The sequence below is a fragment of the Musa acuminata genome, chromosome BXJ3-8, assembly GCF_036884655.1.
Source record: "Musa acuminata AAA Group cultivar baxijiao chromosome BXJ3-8, Cavendish_Baxijiao_AAA, whole genome shotgun sequence".
NCBI lineage: Eukaryota > Viridiplantae > Streptophyta > Magnoliopsida > Zingiberales > Musaceae > Musa > Musa acuminata.
In genome coordinates this window covers 47,126,214-47,138,103 of record NC_088356.1, presented here as the reverse complement: position 1 = coordinate 47,138,103, position 11,890 = coordinate 47,126,214, and the positions used below count along the sequence as shown (strand labels likewise).

Sequence of the window (11,890 nt, the reverse complement as noted above, 5' to 3'; positions counted from 1 at the left end):
ACAAGCTGTGGAGGATCCCAAGGCATTTGTCCGAGCGTGAGCTGTTGCCAGCACCTCGAAAGCATCATTACAACCTTTAGGTGATGCACGAACAGCTTTCTCAGCATGGGACGTGAGCTCTCTAGCATGTTCTCCGGATGCGCAACTTGGCCTCCTCTCGCCAACTGCACTGTGACTTCTGCACCTCTGTTCTTTGTGTTTCGGTGGGCAACTTTGGATCTTGAGCAGTGGAAGATGATGATGATGATGACGCAAGATCACAGTTACTGTGTTCAGGGTTGTAGTCCTTCACGTCGGAGGACGGGGGCCAGGATGAAGGCTTGTCTTCCTCAATGTCTGCCGAGTGGCCGAATGATGTCAGTGTCTTCACGAGATTCCGATGCCTGATATTTCTCAAAGCTTCACGTTCGGCTTTGGAACTTCTGGAAGCCCCGTCTTGCTGGGGTGCCGATCAGATTAGCAGGCGAAGAGCCTATCTGTTGCTCTGAGCAGTTGGGCAAAGGAGAACTTTCCGATGTTGCTCTTTAAACGTAGGGGTGGCAGAAGATTGGCTCCTTGGCTTACTGCTGCAGCTACTGATATGACCACAATTATCTCCACGGATGAATTGTGTATTCCTTGGAACACCCCCACAGAGATCTTTGTTTCCAAACGCTGAGGATGCGCTCATGTTAATATATATATATATACTTTTTTATAGTTATAAAAATAAAAACATCTAACTTTATTTCATCTATCTTTATTTTTACAGAGATCCTGCGTTATCTTTACAGCGATCCTCCATGAAGAGGTTGCCATCGGATGAAGAGATGAACTTTATTTCTATGGAACACCACCACAAAGATCCTGCGTTGTCTTTACAGCTTTTTGAGAGGTTGCCATCGGATGTAGAGGAAGTACGATGAGGAGAATTGAGATAAAGTTAGAAAAGAAAAAAAGATAACGCAGATACCGATGGCAACCTCTCAAAAAGCTGTAAAGATGGCTTCGTTTCAATGATTCCTTTACCTTTCACTACTACCATTGAATCCGGAATATGTTATCCCAAATCTAATCCCGCCCACTTTTTGTGATAATTCGAACCATTACGCGATATCAGCTGAGGAACTTTTCCGTGTACTTCCAACTCTATCTGACCCGCTTAAATCAAATTATGATTTCGGATATTATATATATTTGTTCCACTTATATCATTTTGTGATTCTGAGTTTAGATATCGTATACGAAGAGCTATAGAAGAAAGAAAAAAGTTCCTTTTTGGATCTCTCAAGTAGCTATCTCGAAGCTTTTTTGGATCTCTCAAATCTATCTCGGATTCATCTCAGTGTTATCTTCATGTCTTCTCGATGATACTTTGGATCCATTTCGAAACAATCTCAAAAACATAATATTTTTTGGTTGGAGACACTTCAGATATTTTTGTGCATATGTCGAACTCATCAAGATATTAACTATATTTTTTTTCCTAACACAACTTCAATTTTGAACCCATTATTGATATATTTAATGTATTTATCTTCTTGTTATATCTTCCCTTTTATCAAATACAATTTAATTTTATTTCTTAAGTTTATCTTTTAAATAAAATTTTTAAAGTTATATATTTATAATAAAATTTATTTGAATCCATTTATAACTTATTGAACATGATAATTTTCAACAACAAAAAAAAACTTATTGAACATGATTTCGAAATCATCGATTCGGATAATTCCAATTCCAACTATTATTTTTAAAAAAAATTAAAATAAAAAATCATTTTTTTTGAAAAAATCGAGAACTGACTAGTTTTAATTCCGAAATGATTGGTTTGGAGCCGATGAACTGCCAAATCGGGTTGGAACCAATGAATCTATCATATCGATTTGGTTCCAATTCCAACTTGATTTCGTTTCAAGTCAAACCATAGCTATAAGAACAAAAAAAGAAAATGTAACACCCTTCAGCGAAAAGCCAAAACTAGCGAACTTTTACGACAATTAGCCCTTCAATTTTTTAAATCAAAATTAGATGAAAACCGAATTATTTAGGAACGCATGAATATTTTTCTTACCAATAGGCTCCTATACTTTTTTGTAATTTCATACACGCCCAGAGTATTAAATCTAAATATTAGGAGGAACAAATCATGATGAATAATATGTTTCTGGAGCTTACAATTAGTTGTAATTTCCACATTAATGGACTAACGCAGCTTGGGCGTTATAGATTATAATATGTGCTTAAAGTTTGGGCCGAGAAGATTCGGCCCATTAGATATATTTGCATTATTCACTATCGATATTCGGATCCACACCCAAACCCGAGATGGTGTTAAGGGGTCTCTTGGGAGTTCTCAACGGTGCGTGCCTTCTCGCGCCTTTCGGGCGATGCGAGAGGGGAGTGCTTTCGTGTGCCTTTGGCTCCGATGGCGACCGGAATTTTCTCCTTTCTCGTCTCCCTCACCCTATAAATTTGCCTTTCCTCTCCCGCTTCCCCTTCGTCTTGCTCTACGCATCTTGTGGTTGGGACCGTTAAGAGTTGGGGGGGGGGTCGGCGGCGATGGGAAGGCGGAGGGTGGAACTCCGGCGGATCGAGGACAACACCAGCCGCCAGGTGTGCTTCTCCAAGCGCCGGAACGGCATACTCAAGAAGGCCAAGGAGCTCGCCGTCCTCTGCGACGTCGAGGTTGCCCTTATCCTTTTCTCCGCCAAGGGCAAGCTCTACCACTTCGCCAGCCCCTACAGGTCCCGTCTTTCTTCATCCTCCTCCTTCGAGAGAACCGTATGATTCTCTTGTGACACTGCAATTGTTCTCCATTTCTTGATTTTTATTTTTTTTGGGTGTCTGCAAGCTTAATTTGCCCGCGCATACGCTATATTAGAGACTGAAAACGTGGAACGAGCAAAAGTTTGTCTTTTGAGCACTCTCCAGTCGTTCTATGCATAAGAACACCTACTTTGCAGAATGGAAATGCTCACATGCCTCGTAAAGATCGATTCTTGGTTGTGGAAGATCCTGCTAGAATGATTGACCTGTGATACAATTAAAACTAGGAGTCCTAATCATTGATTAGTTCATCCTTCAAAGGAATTCTTTTCCACAGATCCCGGTGATGGATGAATTACATCTCTTTGATTTTTCAGATTTTGATAACATGGTCCAATTTGTTGTAGTAGGACATATGTGGTAATCAAGGAATGAAAAGGATGGTGCTTAGTTTAGCATCCACAGAATTCACTATATCGTTTAAAATTTAGAATCTATTCCTTTCTTGCTTAAGTTTGTTTTCCAAGTAGCCAGACTCAAGTGTTGGATAAGATCAAGTCCCATCAAAAGTTGATGGAGCTAACTGAATTACAAAGCTGTTGCACTTAAAAATTTTAGATCAGAACAGAAGAATAGGCTGAAATCAGGTTAGTGTTGTACCTTTTTGTGTATAATCTGCATAGAAGAATACCTTCTATAAGTTTGATAATCATTTTTCCACATTTCATCATAGATTAGATTCACAAGAAGTGGAATTTTATGTAAATCTTAAATAAGTAGTACTTTGGTTATCATAAATGACTTTTAATTAGCTTTATTCAATAATCTTGAACTCCTTATAAAAGCATAGCTGAACTGTGATGGAAATCTTACGACAAGAAGCCATATTCCCAACCATTTGGGGTTGGCTTCATGGGATTTCTTTTCCTGCCATTACATTCTACTGAGGGTGGTGTATCAGTAATCAAACTCTATCCTACTGAAATATTATCTTCCTAAAATTATCAGAAGTTGCGAAAGGCTTTTATATCCAGCATGCACAAATTTCCTATTAATAGGCCAAAATTTAACTGCATGCAGCTTATGAAGGTAATGTGGTAGGTAGCTGACATTTAATGTTCAAATTGAATCCCTCTTTGTACTTTTACAGGGTCAATCATGACTTTTAGCTTTAATTTTTTGTTGCCTTACTTAAGATGAATTCCAATTATGGTCCTTTAATATTAGTTGGGTATTTAATTCAGATTGCAGATCTAACTATTTACTCAATCTTACAGCATAGATAAAATAATTGGGCGTTATCGTCATTTTGTAGATTCAGAAAGAGAGGTTAATGAACACCATTCTGCACAGGTGAATGAATCTCTCTTTTGCTAAAAAACTGAATACAATATTTCTTTATCACTTTTCAAAGTCAATGCTCTTTTTAAGTTATTTGTAAATTTATATTTTTTTCCTGATAGAAAATTATAATGCTTCCCATAATTGTGGCAATTGTGCTTTAATCTGTGCACAACAATCATGGATGAAGATAAAGCTGTGACTAACAATGTCCATCGTATGATGGCTTTGATATCATTTCTATAGAAGCTAATGTCAAATTTGTTTATTCAAATAAAATAAAGGGACTGAACAAATCTGTCATAAGGAATCTATGGCATTTATGCTAGATATGAATTTTAAATAAAATTCATACGACCAAAGAATGCTAATAAACACTCCCCTCCTCTGGCCTAATTATAAGATCATTCTTGGTTTTGTATGATTAGTATTAAATTGTGTCTGTTGTCATTCTGATAGAGGGTGCACTTTATTAAGACAAAAAGCATATTAAGGTAAAAAAAATTGCAACTGTTATTGCCTCATATACTATGCTATTTTCTTTTCTTCCAGTTATAGCCAAAATGGACTCAAGAGTTATGCCAAAAGTGGCATTTGTTATTCAGCTAATCACTAATTAATTTTTTTACTCAAAATAAAAAGGGGGGAAATGCAATAGTAGCATCTATTGAGAGTGCAAAAACAGTCATACAGTGAAAATTTACACCAGTTGATGATTTGTTTAATTCTAGTACTGTAAGTTTCGTTTGATGACTTCTAAAATTTACGGACCACAAAATTTTGTGTTAGATTTATGAATTGATAAACTAATTTGTATAAATAGCAGAATGCAACCGGTCTGCAGTTATCTGAGTGACAATAGAACATCAATCATTCATCAATGATTAATGCAAAGAGAACTTGATAGCTTAATTGGACCTTTCTCGATTAAGAAAAAAACTGATATGCTTAACTTATTCTCATTTTTATATGTAACTCTGACTTGAGACATTGAAAAAGTTCTTTACATTGGTTCTTATTTTTCATTTGTTAACAGGGTCGTCTTAAAGACTTTAGTTATCCAAGGGTAGACTGTCAGATTCTGGAGATTGTTCAGTGGTATACCATCTGCACCATGTGTGTCTGTGTGTTAAATTTCATCACATTTTAGTTGATACAGAAAAGATATGCTCCAGGTGCCTTGATGAAACCAACATTTCCAAACTAAGTGTCAATGATCTCAGCCAACTTGAGAGCGTACTAGAAGGTACACTTGCACAGACAACGTCAAGAAAGGCAAGTGTAGCTCATATTTAATTCATGAATTAATCATATTATCATGGGTTTTGCTAAACTGCTAATCAGTTGAAGGGAATTTTTGTATGGGAAAATTAATGTCATCAAATCTGGCTAGAAAACTAATCTCAAATAAAGGCAAGACTAACATTTATTTGATTCATGTGCTAATTATGCAAGGATTCAAGCAAATGCTGATCCTTTAAAAGAGAACACTTTTGTGAATCAACTTTAATAAAGTATAGCTTGATTAATAAATTCAAAATAACTGAATCCGAACCTTGTTACCACTAGTTTTGTGCTTGCACTCAAAAGAAATTGTAATCTTTTCTGACAGTTTCAATCACTGTTTTCTTGTATCTGCTTCTGTCTCTACTCAGAAGCCCAAGCTTAATGTTGTTTCATTAAGAAAAAATGACTCCTAATTGTGCTTTTATTATATCGCCTGTGCCGAATTTCTTCTTCCTACCAGTGCATGTTGTGTACAAAATCAAAGCTTGAATGTAATCAGATGAGGGTCAGCAAATATTATCAGCAATTGAAATTTTTTTATCAATTTATATATATAATCAAAATCTCATGTATGATGACATTAGTTTCTTGCCAATTTTTAATCGTATTTCTCGTCGCTATATCATTTAGTAGCCATACTAATTATAACAACCAAGTTCTTGGTTGAACTCCTGATGCAAACACATCTGATGCTCGAGATAATTAGTAAGCTTCGTGAGAAGGTATGATCTATAGTAGTTCATTGGCAAAAAGCTTTTTTGTAATTTTTAGAAAGTTGTGTGCCAAGTATTTCATGAGTCTCAGAATTAGGTGTCGGATCTTTTTGAAGATTAAAATTTTAATTAACACAAGCATTGTTCCCAAATATTGGTGATCTGGTTGGCCACATCAACTCTTCCCTTCACTTTGCTCTTTTAAGGGCATTGCTGTTGACAATCCAACTTTTTGTTGTTATAAAGTCCTTTTTCATGAGTCCCATTTTTCATCATCTACGCTGCAAATCAGAATGAAGTTTGGATTGCAGTAGATAAAGGATTATTAGCACTTGACAAAAGCATCAGCAATCCAGCCATCAGGAATTGTACAAGTACCTGAAGGTGCATAAATTTTAGCTTGACACAAATTTACTTCAGATGATCTAAAGCTTGGAGCATAACTTTGGAAACAACTTCCTTAAGCTTTGCCTTCCAAACTACTATTGGAACTTACATGAGCTTCTTTTGTTTGCTTACACATATCTTACCTGGTTTTTGTCAATCTATCATTCAGGAGATGACATTGCTCGAAGAGAGAAGATTTTTCAATCTGGTATGTTATGCAACTACATAATTGTGAGAAATAAATGGATTCTTGTTCATTGGGATTCTTTCTCGTCCCTTATGCTTCTACCATTGGAATGATAGGGTGCTGAGTTTGGAGATGAACGAAACAGTAGGGAAGGGTGACTGCAGGAATACCGACACTTACAGCCACCGTCTTAGGATGTTGATGCTGCTGAAACTTCTCAGCACATTTCCTTCTTTCATTCAGAATATTACTAGCAGTATAAAAATGAAAGCACCTGCCCAAAGAATGTCGTATATGTATCGACAGCTTTTGTATGTATATGTTTAAATAAAACTGCTGCAAGCTCATGTGTTCTAATGTAATAAATTTTGGGCAGAACTTACCAAAACCAATGTTGTATTATCAGATTCAGATGGGTGCATCTTTCTGATGCTTCTCTTTTAAGCATTATACTTATTATATTTCACATGACATTAACCTCTTGCCTTCAAAAGAAATGCTATTTTCTGATTTCTTGTATGTGGTGACTTCTTCCTTTGGCACGTACTTGATGGCTCATGCCACATTGTAGGCCATCATCCATGTGAGACTAATTAGGGTGTCATCTCATGTTAGTGTAGTTGAGGGTCAGGATCTATTCTAAGACACAGTTCAATAATATCGATAACCATATCTCCCAAAGGCTTGGTTCGGTTCTATATAACTCAGTTTTATTGTTTTTGTGGTTGGAGAATCTTACATAGTTCATCATTGTTAGCCATGATAAGATCCTGCAACTTAAACGATATTTTTTCTAATGAACATCGTTAGCCATGATAAGATCATACAACTTAAAAGGTAAATTTTAGATAATTTTTCTAATCGAGTTAATTTTGCTACTTAGAATCATAAAAAAATGATACAAATGTGTTCGAAAATCATAGGGTTGCCTAAGAAGAGTTTACTAAAAAATTTAAATAATAAATTGAACTATATTGATTTAACTAAAGATATTGTTCGCTAGACAACGATACCAACCACAATAAAGTTGTAAATCCTAATTAAATGAATTTTTTTATCATCATTGAGATTCATAAAAATTATATATTTAATTAAACTTAAAATATTTAAATATTGATTTATAATTTTATTAATATTTATTTGTTATTGTTGAGTGAAAGAAAAAATTTCGATTCATTTCCGTGATAACTAAAGAAATTGAAGTTTATCGTTCGAGTAACCCACAATTAGGCAGCTTATAAAAATCCAACCTATATTATGCACATTTTGGAGTGGTAGAGTGAGGTGTTCGACAACCTCCAAAAGCTTCGAGTTGGAGAGATCTCTCGCAAGGCCAAAAAGACAAGGATGCGTCACCAACCCCAAAAGACAAATGCTCCAATGAGTTCGCACGCGACAATTCCTTGCCTCGCAAGCATGGCCTTCTGATTTGGTCTTCCGCACGTTGTCTCGTTCGACGGCCGAGTCGCCCCCCTGTCGTCTTACTACGCACGAATCTCAACGAAGCTCCATCCCAAGAAATTAAATGAGAAAAGGTTTGTGCTTGAAATAATAATAATAATAATAATAATTAATGATTTCTGTTCATGAATCACTAAATTAAAAAAACAATTATAAAATAATAGTATAATAGTAACAATAATATTAGTAATAATAGTAGAGGACTTTTCGTTTTGGGGCATTCTGGATATAACGTGTCTGTTTTCTCCGCCCACCGCCTCTGATCTGTTCGTTTCTTCTTCGTCCTCCTCCTCCACGCCCCCCTTCACTCAGCGTTGGGATTAGGATCGGGATCAGGGCTTCGAAGAGGGAGATGACGAGAGGCGAGGAGGACCAGACGTCGAGGTTCCTCAACGAGCTCTGCTCCATCCTTTTCGCCGTCCTCCGTTCCCCACAACTCGCCATCCGCTCCTCCTCGGCCCCCTCCCCCGGCGTCGGGAGGATCGGAACGGAGGAGATGTCTTATCGTTCTCCTCTACCGACTCCACGGCGGCGGAGGCTGCCGCAGGCGTCGCCGGCGGCCGTGGCTTCCTTGATGCTAGGGGTCTCGATAGCGCTCATGCTCGGTGGGTCCGTCACGTTCGTGCTTGGGTTCATGTTGATGCCATGGGTGATAGGGATGCTGACCATGTTGTACTTGGCCGGGATCGTCATGACCGTGTCGGAATTGGGACGGGCCATCCTGTTTCCCTCCACCACCAAGGAGGTCAAAGGTGAGATGTTTAATAAGCTTCTTGGTTGGATTGTGATTTAGACTTTTGTGATTGTAGCTTCTGTTTCTGGAAATTAGGAACTTTTGCACTCTTGACGGAATCAACTCTTCCTCGTGGTGCGAACTTACATTATTTACATTGCCCTCTCTAGATATCATTTTATTTCATCAATCATAGCTTTTCTTTTCATCAGTCATGAGAGAGTAGATCGCTTTGTCTGTAAAATTTATGTTTTTGGGTCTCCCTGTGTTCTTCTGAACATCAATATTAGCGGGTAAAACGTTGTGCATACTTGCTGGAGTTCTTGATGAGAGTCTCCTCTTGCGTCTAGTAAGATCACTTTTAATTGGGTCTTTCTCTAAGGTTGTTGAAGGACCACAATCAATTGGCTAAGATGTCTCTGACTTCATCAATTTATTTACGAGGAATTCTTTCAAATGCACCAAAGTTACTTTTCTTTTTTTTGTAATCTTTTGAGCTAGGATCCACCAATTGTCTTCTCATCATTTTCTGTTTTCATTCATTTATGTGGACCCAATTATAGTGGTGGTTCTCAGTACTAGTGGAGGACTGACAAAGTAATTGGACAATAACAATGGAAGGCATGACTGAACATGATCTGCATCTTTTTCTTCTTGTGTGTTTTGCATTTTTATTTCGAATTCAAAGAATAATTTCTTTATGCTGCCTGTTCTGTCTTAACTATGCTGTTCAGTTCATCTCTTGATGCTGGAGTTGTCCAATCTCACAAGATAACTATTTCTAATTGTCCAGATGGGATTATTTTGGAGAGGCTTGGCTGGTTGTCAGTCACATCACAATTTCCTAGATGCCCCTAGAATGGTTATTTGCCTTCTTTAAGTCACTCCCATCTATGACTGTCAATCTGAAACTAATGCTTTTTTAATTGTTGCTGGTTTCTTTCCTAATATTATAGTGCCTATTAGATGACATTCTTTTCATTATCTTCACCCTCTTGGTCACATGGCCCATACTTGTCTATTATTTACATTTGAGCCTGTAGTATTCAGTGATGCATGAGTTAGATTCAGTTGCTTATCTGGTTGCTCAATGTGGTGGGCAGATGAGATATAAATGAAGTCTCATGGTAGGGGGAAAGAAATATATATTTTAGAATTTATAATTGATATTTATGTTTAATTTTATAAAAATGTGAACTGAAGGAGGTCTATAAAATTTCTCTCCCTTGGTATTCATAATTGATGATAAAAAATGCTCATCCTCTGTGATATATCTAAAGCATGGATAAGTGTCTGGCATGGTTAGCAGTCAACAAAATACTAATATATTTGTTTAGCATAATCACAAAATATATGGATGTGTGGATCAAGCAGTGCCACAATTTTGTTCTTTCAAAACTTGACAGATTTAAGCAGCACTGCTCACGGTGAATGATTTGCAAAGTAATAGATTCTTTCAACTTTTCATGGTGATTGATTGATTATCTGAAGGGACATTAGAGAAGATTCCACATGGATTTGAGTGGTTACATGTTATACATAATTATTGCATCTTAGTTGGTTGGAAAATGACACATTATCAAGATGGTCGCCCGGAAACTCGAAAGTGATTGGCTTTCTGACAAATGGCCAACCATATTTCATGAAGATAAGAGTTGCTGATTGATTGAAAGTTGCTGTTCCATTTAGGATGAAAACTATTTAACACAATCACAAAATTATGATAGTACCTAGACTGTTTATTCTCCCATTCTAAAACATTCAATATCTGGTAGGTGCAAATAATGGTAAATTCGCAGAATTTTTGTGTGCAAATTCTGGATTCAGTCATGTATTTCTCTTTGAAGCTAGCTGTAGTCTGACTTGGTCATGTCAAGTTACAGGGCCACTAAAGATTTTTCAAGTTCTGCCCAGAAGATAATTGGACCGCCATACAGCTGAAAGAAAATTTGAATATCATTCTGATTGAATTCCATGATAATGAAATGGCCGGTGGTAGCTTGCTCTAAACAGTTTTATTTCATGATTGAATTTCCAGTCACACATGATCTGGAAAATGGTCTAAAGAGTGATATAATGAACACGATCATATTGGATTCGTGATTTACTTGTATTTAGGTGGGAGTTCTGGTGATGATAAATGCAGAAGTAATCTCATGATATCTTTGGTAGCTTACGCCTCTATTACATCTGATTGGTGGCAGATGATATTTATGGCTCATGACATTTTGCTTGGATGAATCATCATATGTATTTTGCAAATCATTTTACTTTCATAAATCTGTCACATATGTTAATCAATTACACCATGTTGGCAACTGTAACACATCTCAAATACATTATGTTATTGCTTGGCATTGCAGGCAAACTCCCGTCTAAACTTCCAGCAGATTAAGAGTACTTCCGACAAGAAAAAATGGCAACTCTCCTGTTAGAGTTGGTACCGACATGAATGTTGGATGGCTGCTATATTAACCGTGAGCAGTGCTGCTTAAAATGAGGTTTCGACCTCTTAATGTTTTACATTTGGCTTGTAAAGTTGATATATTTTTTTACTTTTGGGTTGTAACAAATATAAGATATATCACACAAATTCTATGCATCCAACTGCATTGTCATGTTTATATACCATCCTTGGACTGTTGATTGTTGCCTGTTGAACACCAGTGGCTAACAGATGTTTTGCAGATTGAATGAGTTTTCCTATATTATTCTAAGCTTTAAGATTTTTCTTTCCTTCAGATTCCTCCACCTTCAATCCTTCCCAGTAGAATAATTTTAATAATATTTTAGTCGAATTATTATTTATCTCAAAAGCATAAGCTGCTAAAAAAAATTCATCCCTACTTCAAACTCTAACATATATTTGAGGTCTCATCCTACTTTTTTTTTTTCTCTCATTCCTACAAACTAAAATGATAAAAAATCTTGATTTTTGTTTCCCACACGTTTATGTCGATCATTTCAGTATGAGTGAGTAAAAAAAGTGGAGACTATTAATGAGAAGCTGTCAATCATGTTCGGTGGGAGATT

General features: G+C 36.6%; 2 protein-coding genes across 3 annotated transcripts; both read left to right on the top strand.

The window, feature by feature from the left end:
- Nucleotides 1-2,358: 2,358 nt before the first annotated feature.
- On the top strand, nucleotides 2,359-7,134 carry LOC135645377 (agamous-like MADS-box protein MADS3). The gene is made up of 6 exons (XM_065163696.1): nucleotides 2,359-2,726; nucleotides 4,026-4,101; nucleotides 5,126-5,187; nucleotides 5,265-5,364; nucleotides 6,646-6,684; nucleotides 6,780-7,134. The coding sequence occupies exons 1-6, from the start codon at nucleotides 2,542-2,544 to the stop codon at nucleotides 6,819-6,821; spliced, it is 504 nt and encodes a 167-aa protein (XP_065019768.1). The 5' UTR covers nucleotides 2,359-2,541; the 3' UTR covers nucleotides 6,822-7,134.
- Nucleotides 7,135-8,343: 1,209 nt separating this feature from the next.
- LOC103996048 (uncharacterized) lies at nucleotides 8,344-11,488 on the top strand. Of its 2 annotated transcripts, none has more exons than XM_009416847.3 (2): nucleotides 8,344-8,876; nucleotides 11,221-11,488. In XM_009416847.3, the coding sequence occupies exons 1-2, from the start codon at nucleotides 8,477-8,479 to the stop codon at nucleotides 11,250-11,252; spliced, it is 432 nt and encodes a 143-aa protein (XP_009415122.1). In that variant the 5' UTR covers nucleotides 8,344-8,476; the 3' UTR covers nucleotides 11,253-11,488. The 2 variants fall into 2 exon arrangements, with proteins under 2 accessions (XP_009415122.1, XP_009415121.1); XM_009416846.3 differs by lacking the exon at nucleotides 11,221-11,488 and adding an exon at nucleotides 9,651-9,935.
- Nucleotides 11,489-11,890: the final 402 nt, after the last annotated feature.

Bases quoted from the DNA above. Each gene is read 5' to 3' on its own strand.
- LOC135645377 (XM_065163696.1), top strand. From the start codon at position 2,542: ATGGGAAGGCGGAGGGTGGAACTCCGGCGGATCGAGGACAACACCAGC. The intron at 5,365-6,645 runs GCAAGTGTAGCT...TCTATCATTCAG, and splicing joins CACAGACAACGTCAAGAAAG to GAGATGACATTGCTCGAAGA. The intron at 6,685-6,779 runs GTATGTTATGCA...TTGGAATGATAG, and splicing joins AGAGAAGATTTTTCAATCTG to GGTGCTGAGTTTGGAGATGA.
- LOC103996048 (XM_009416846.3), top strand. From the start codon at position 8,477: ATGACGAGAGGCGAGGAGGACCAGACGTCGAGGTTCCTCAACGAGCTC. The intron at 8,877-9,650 runs GTGAGATGTTTA...CTAATTGTCCAG, and splicing joins CACCACCAAGGAGGTCAAAG to ATGGGATTATTTTGGAGAGG.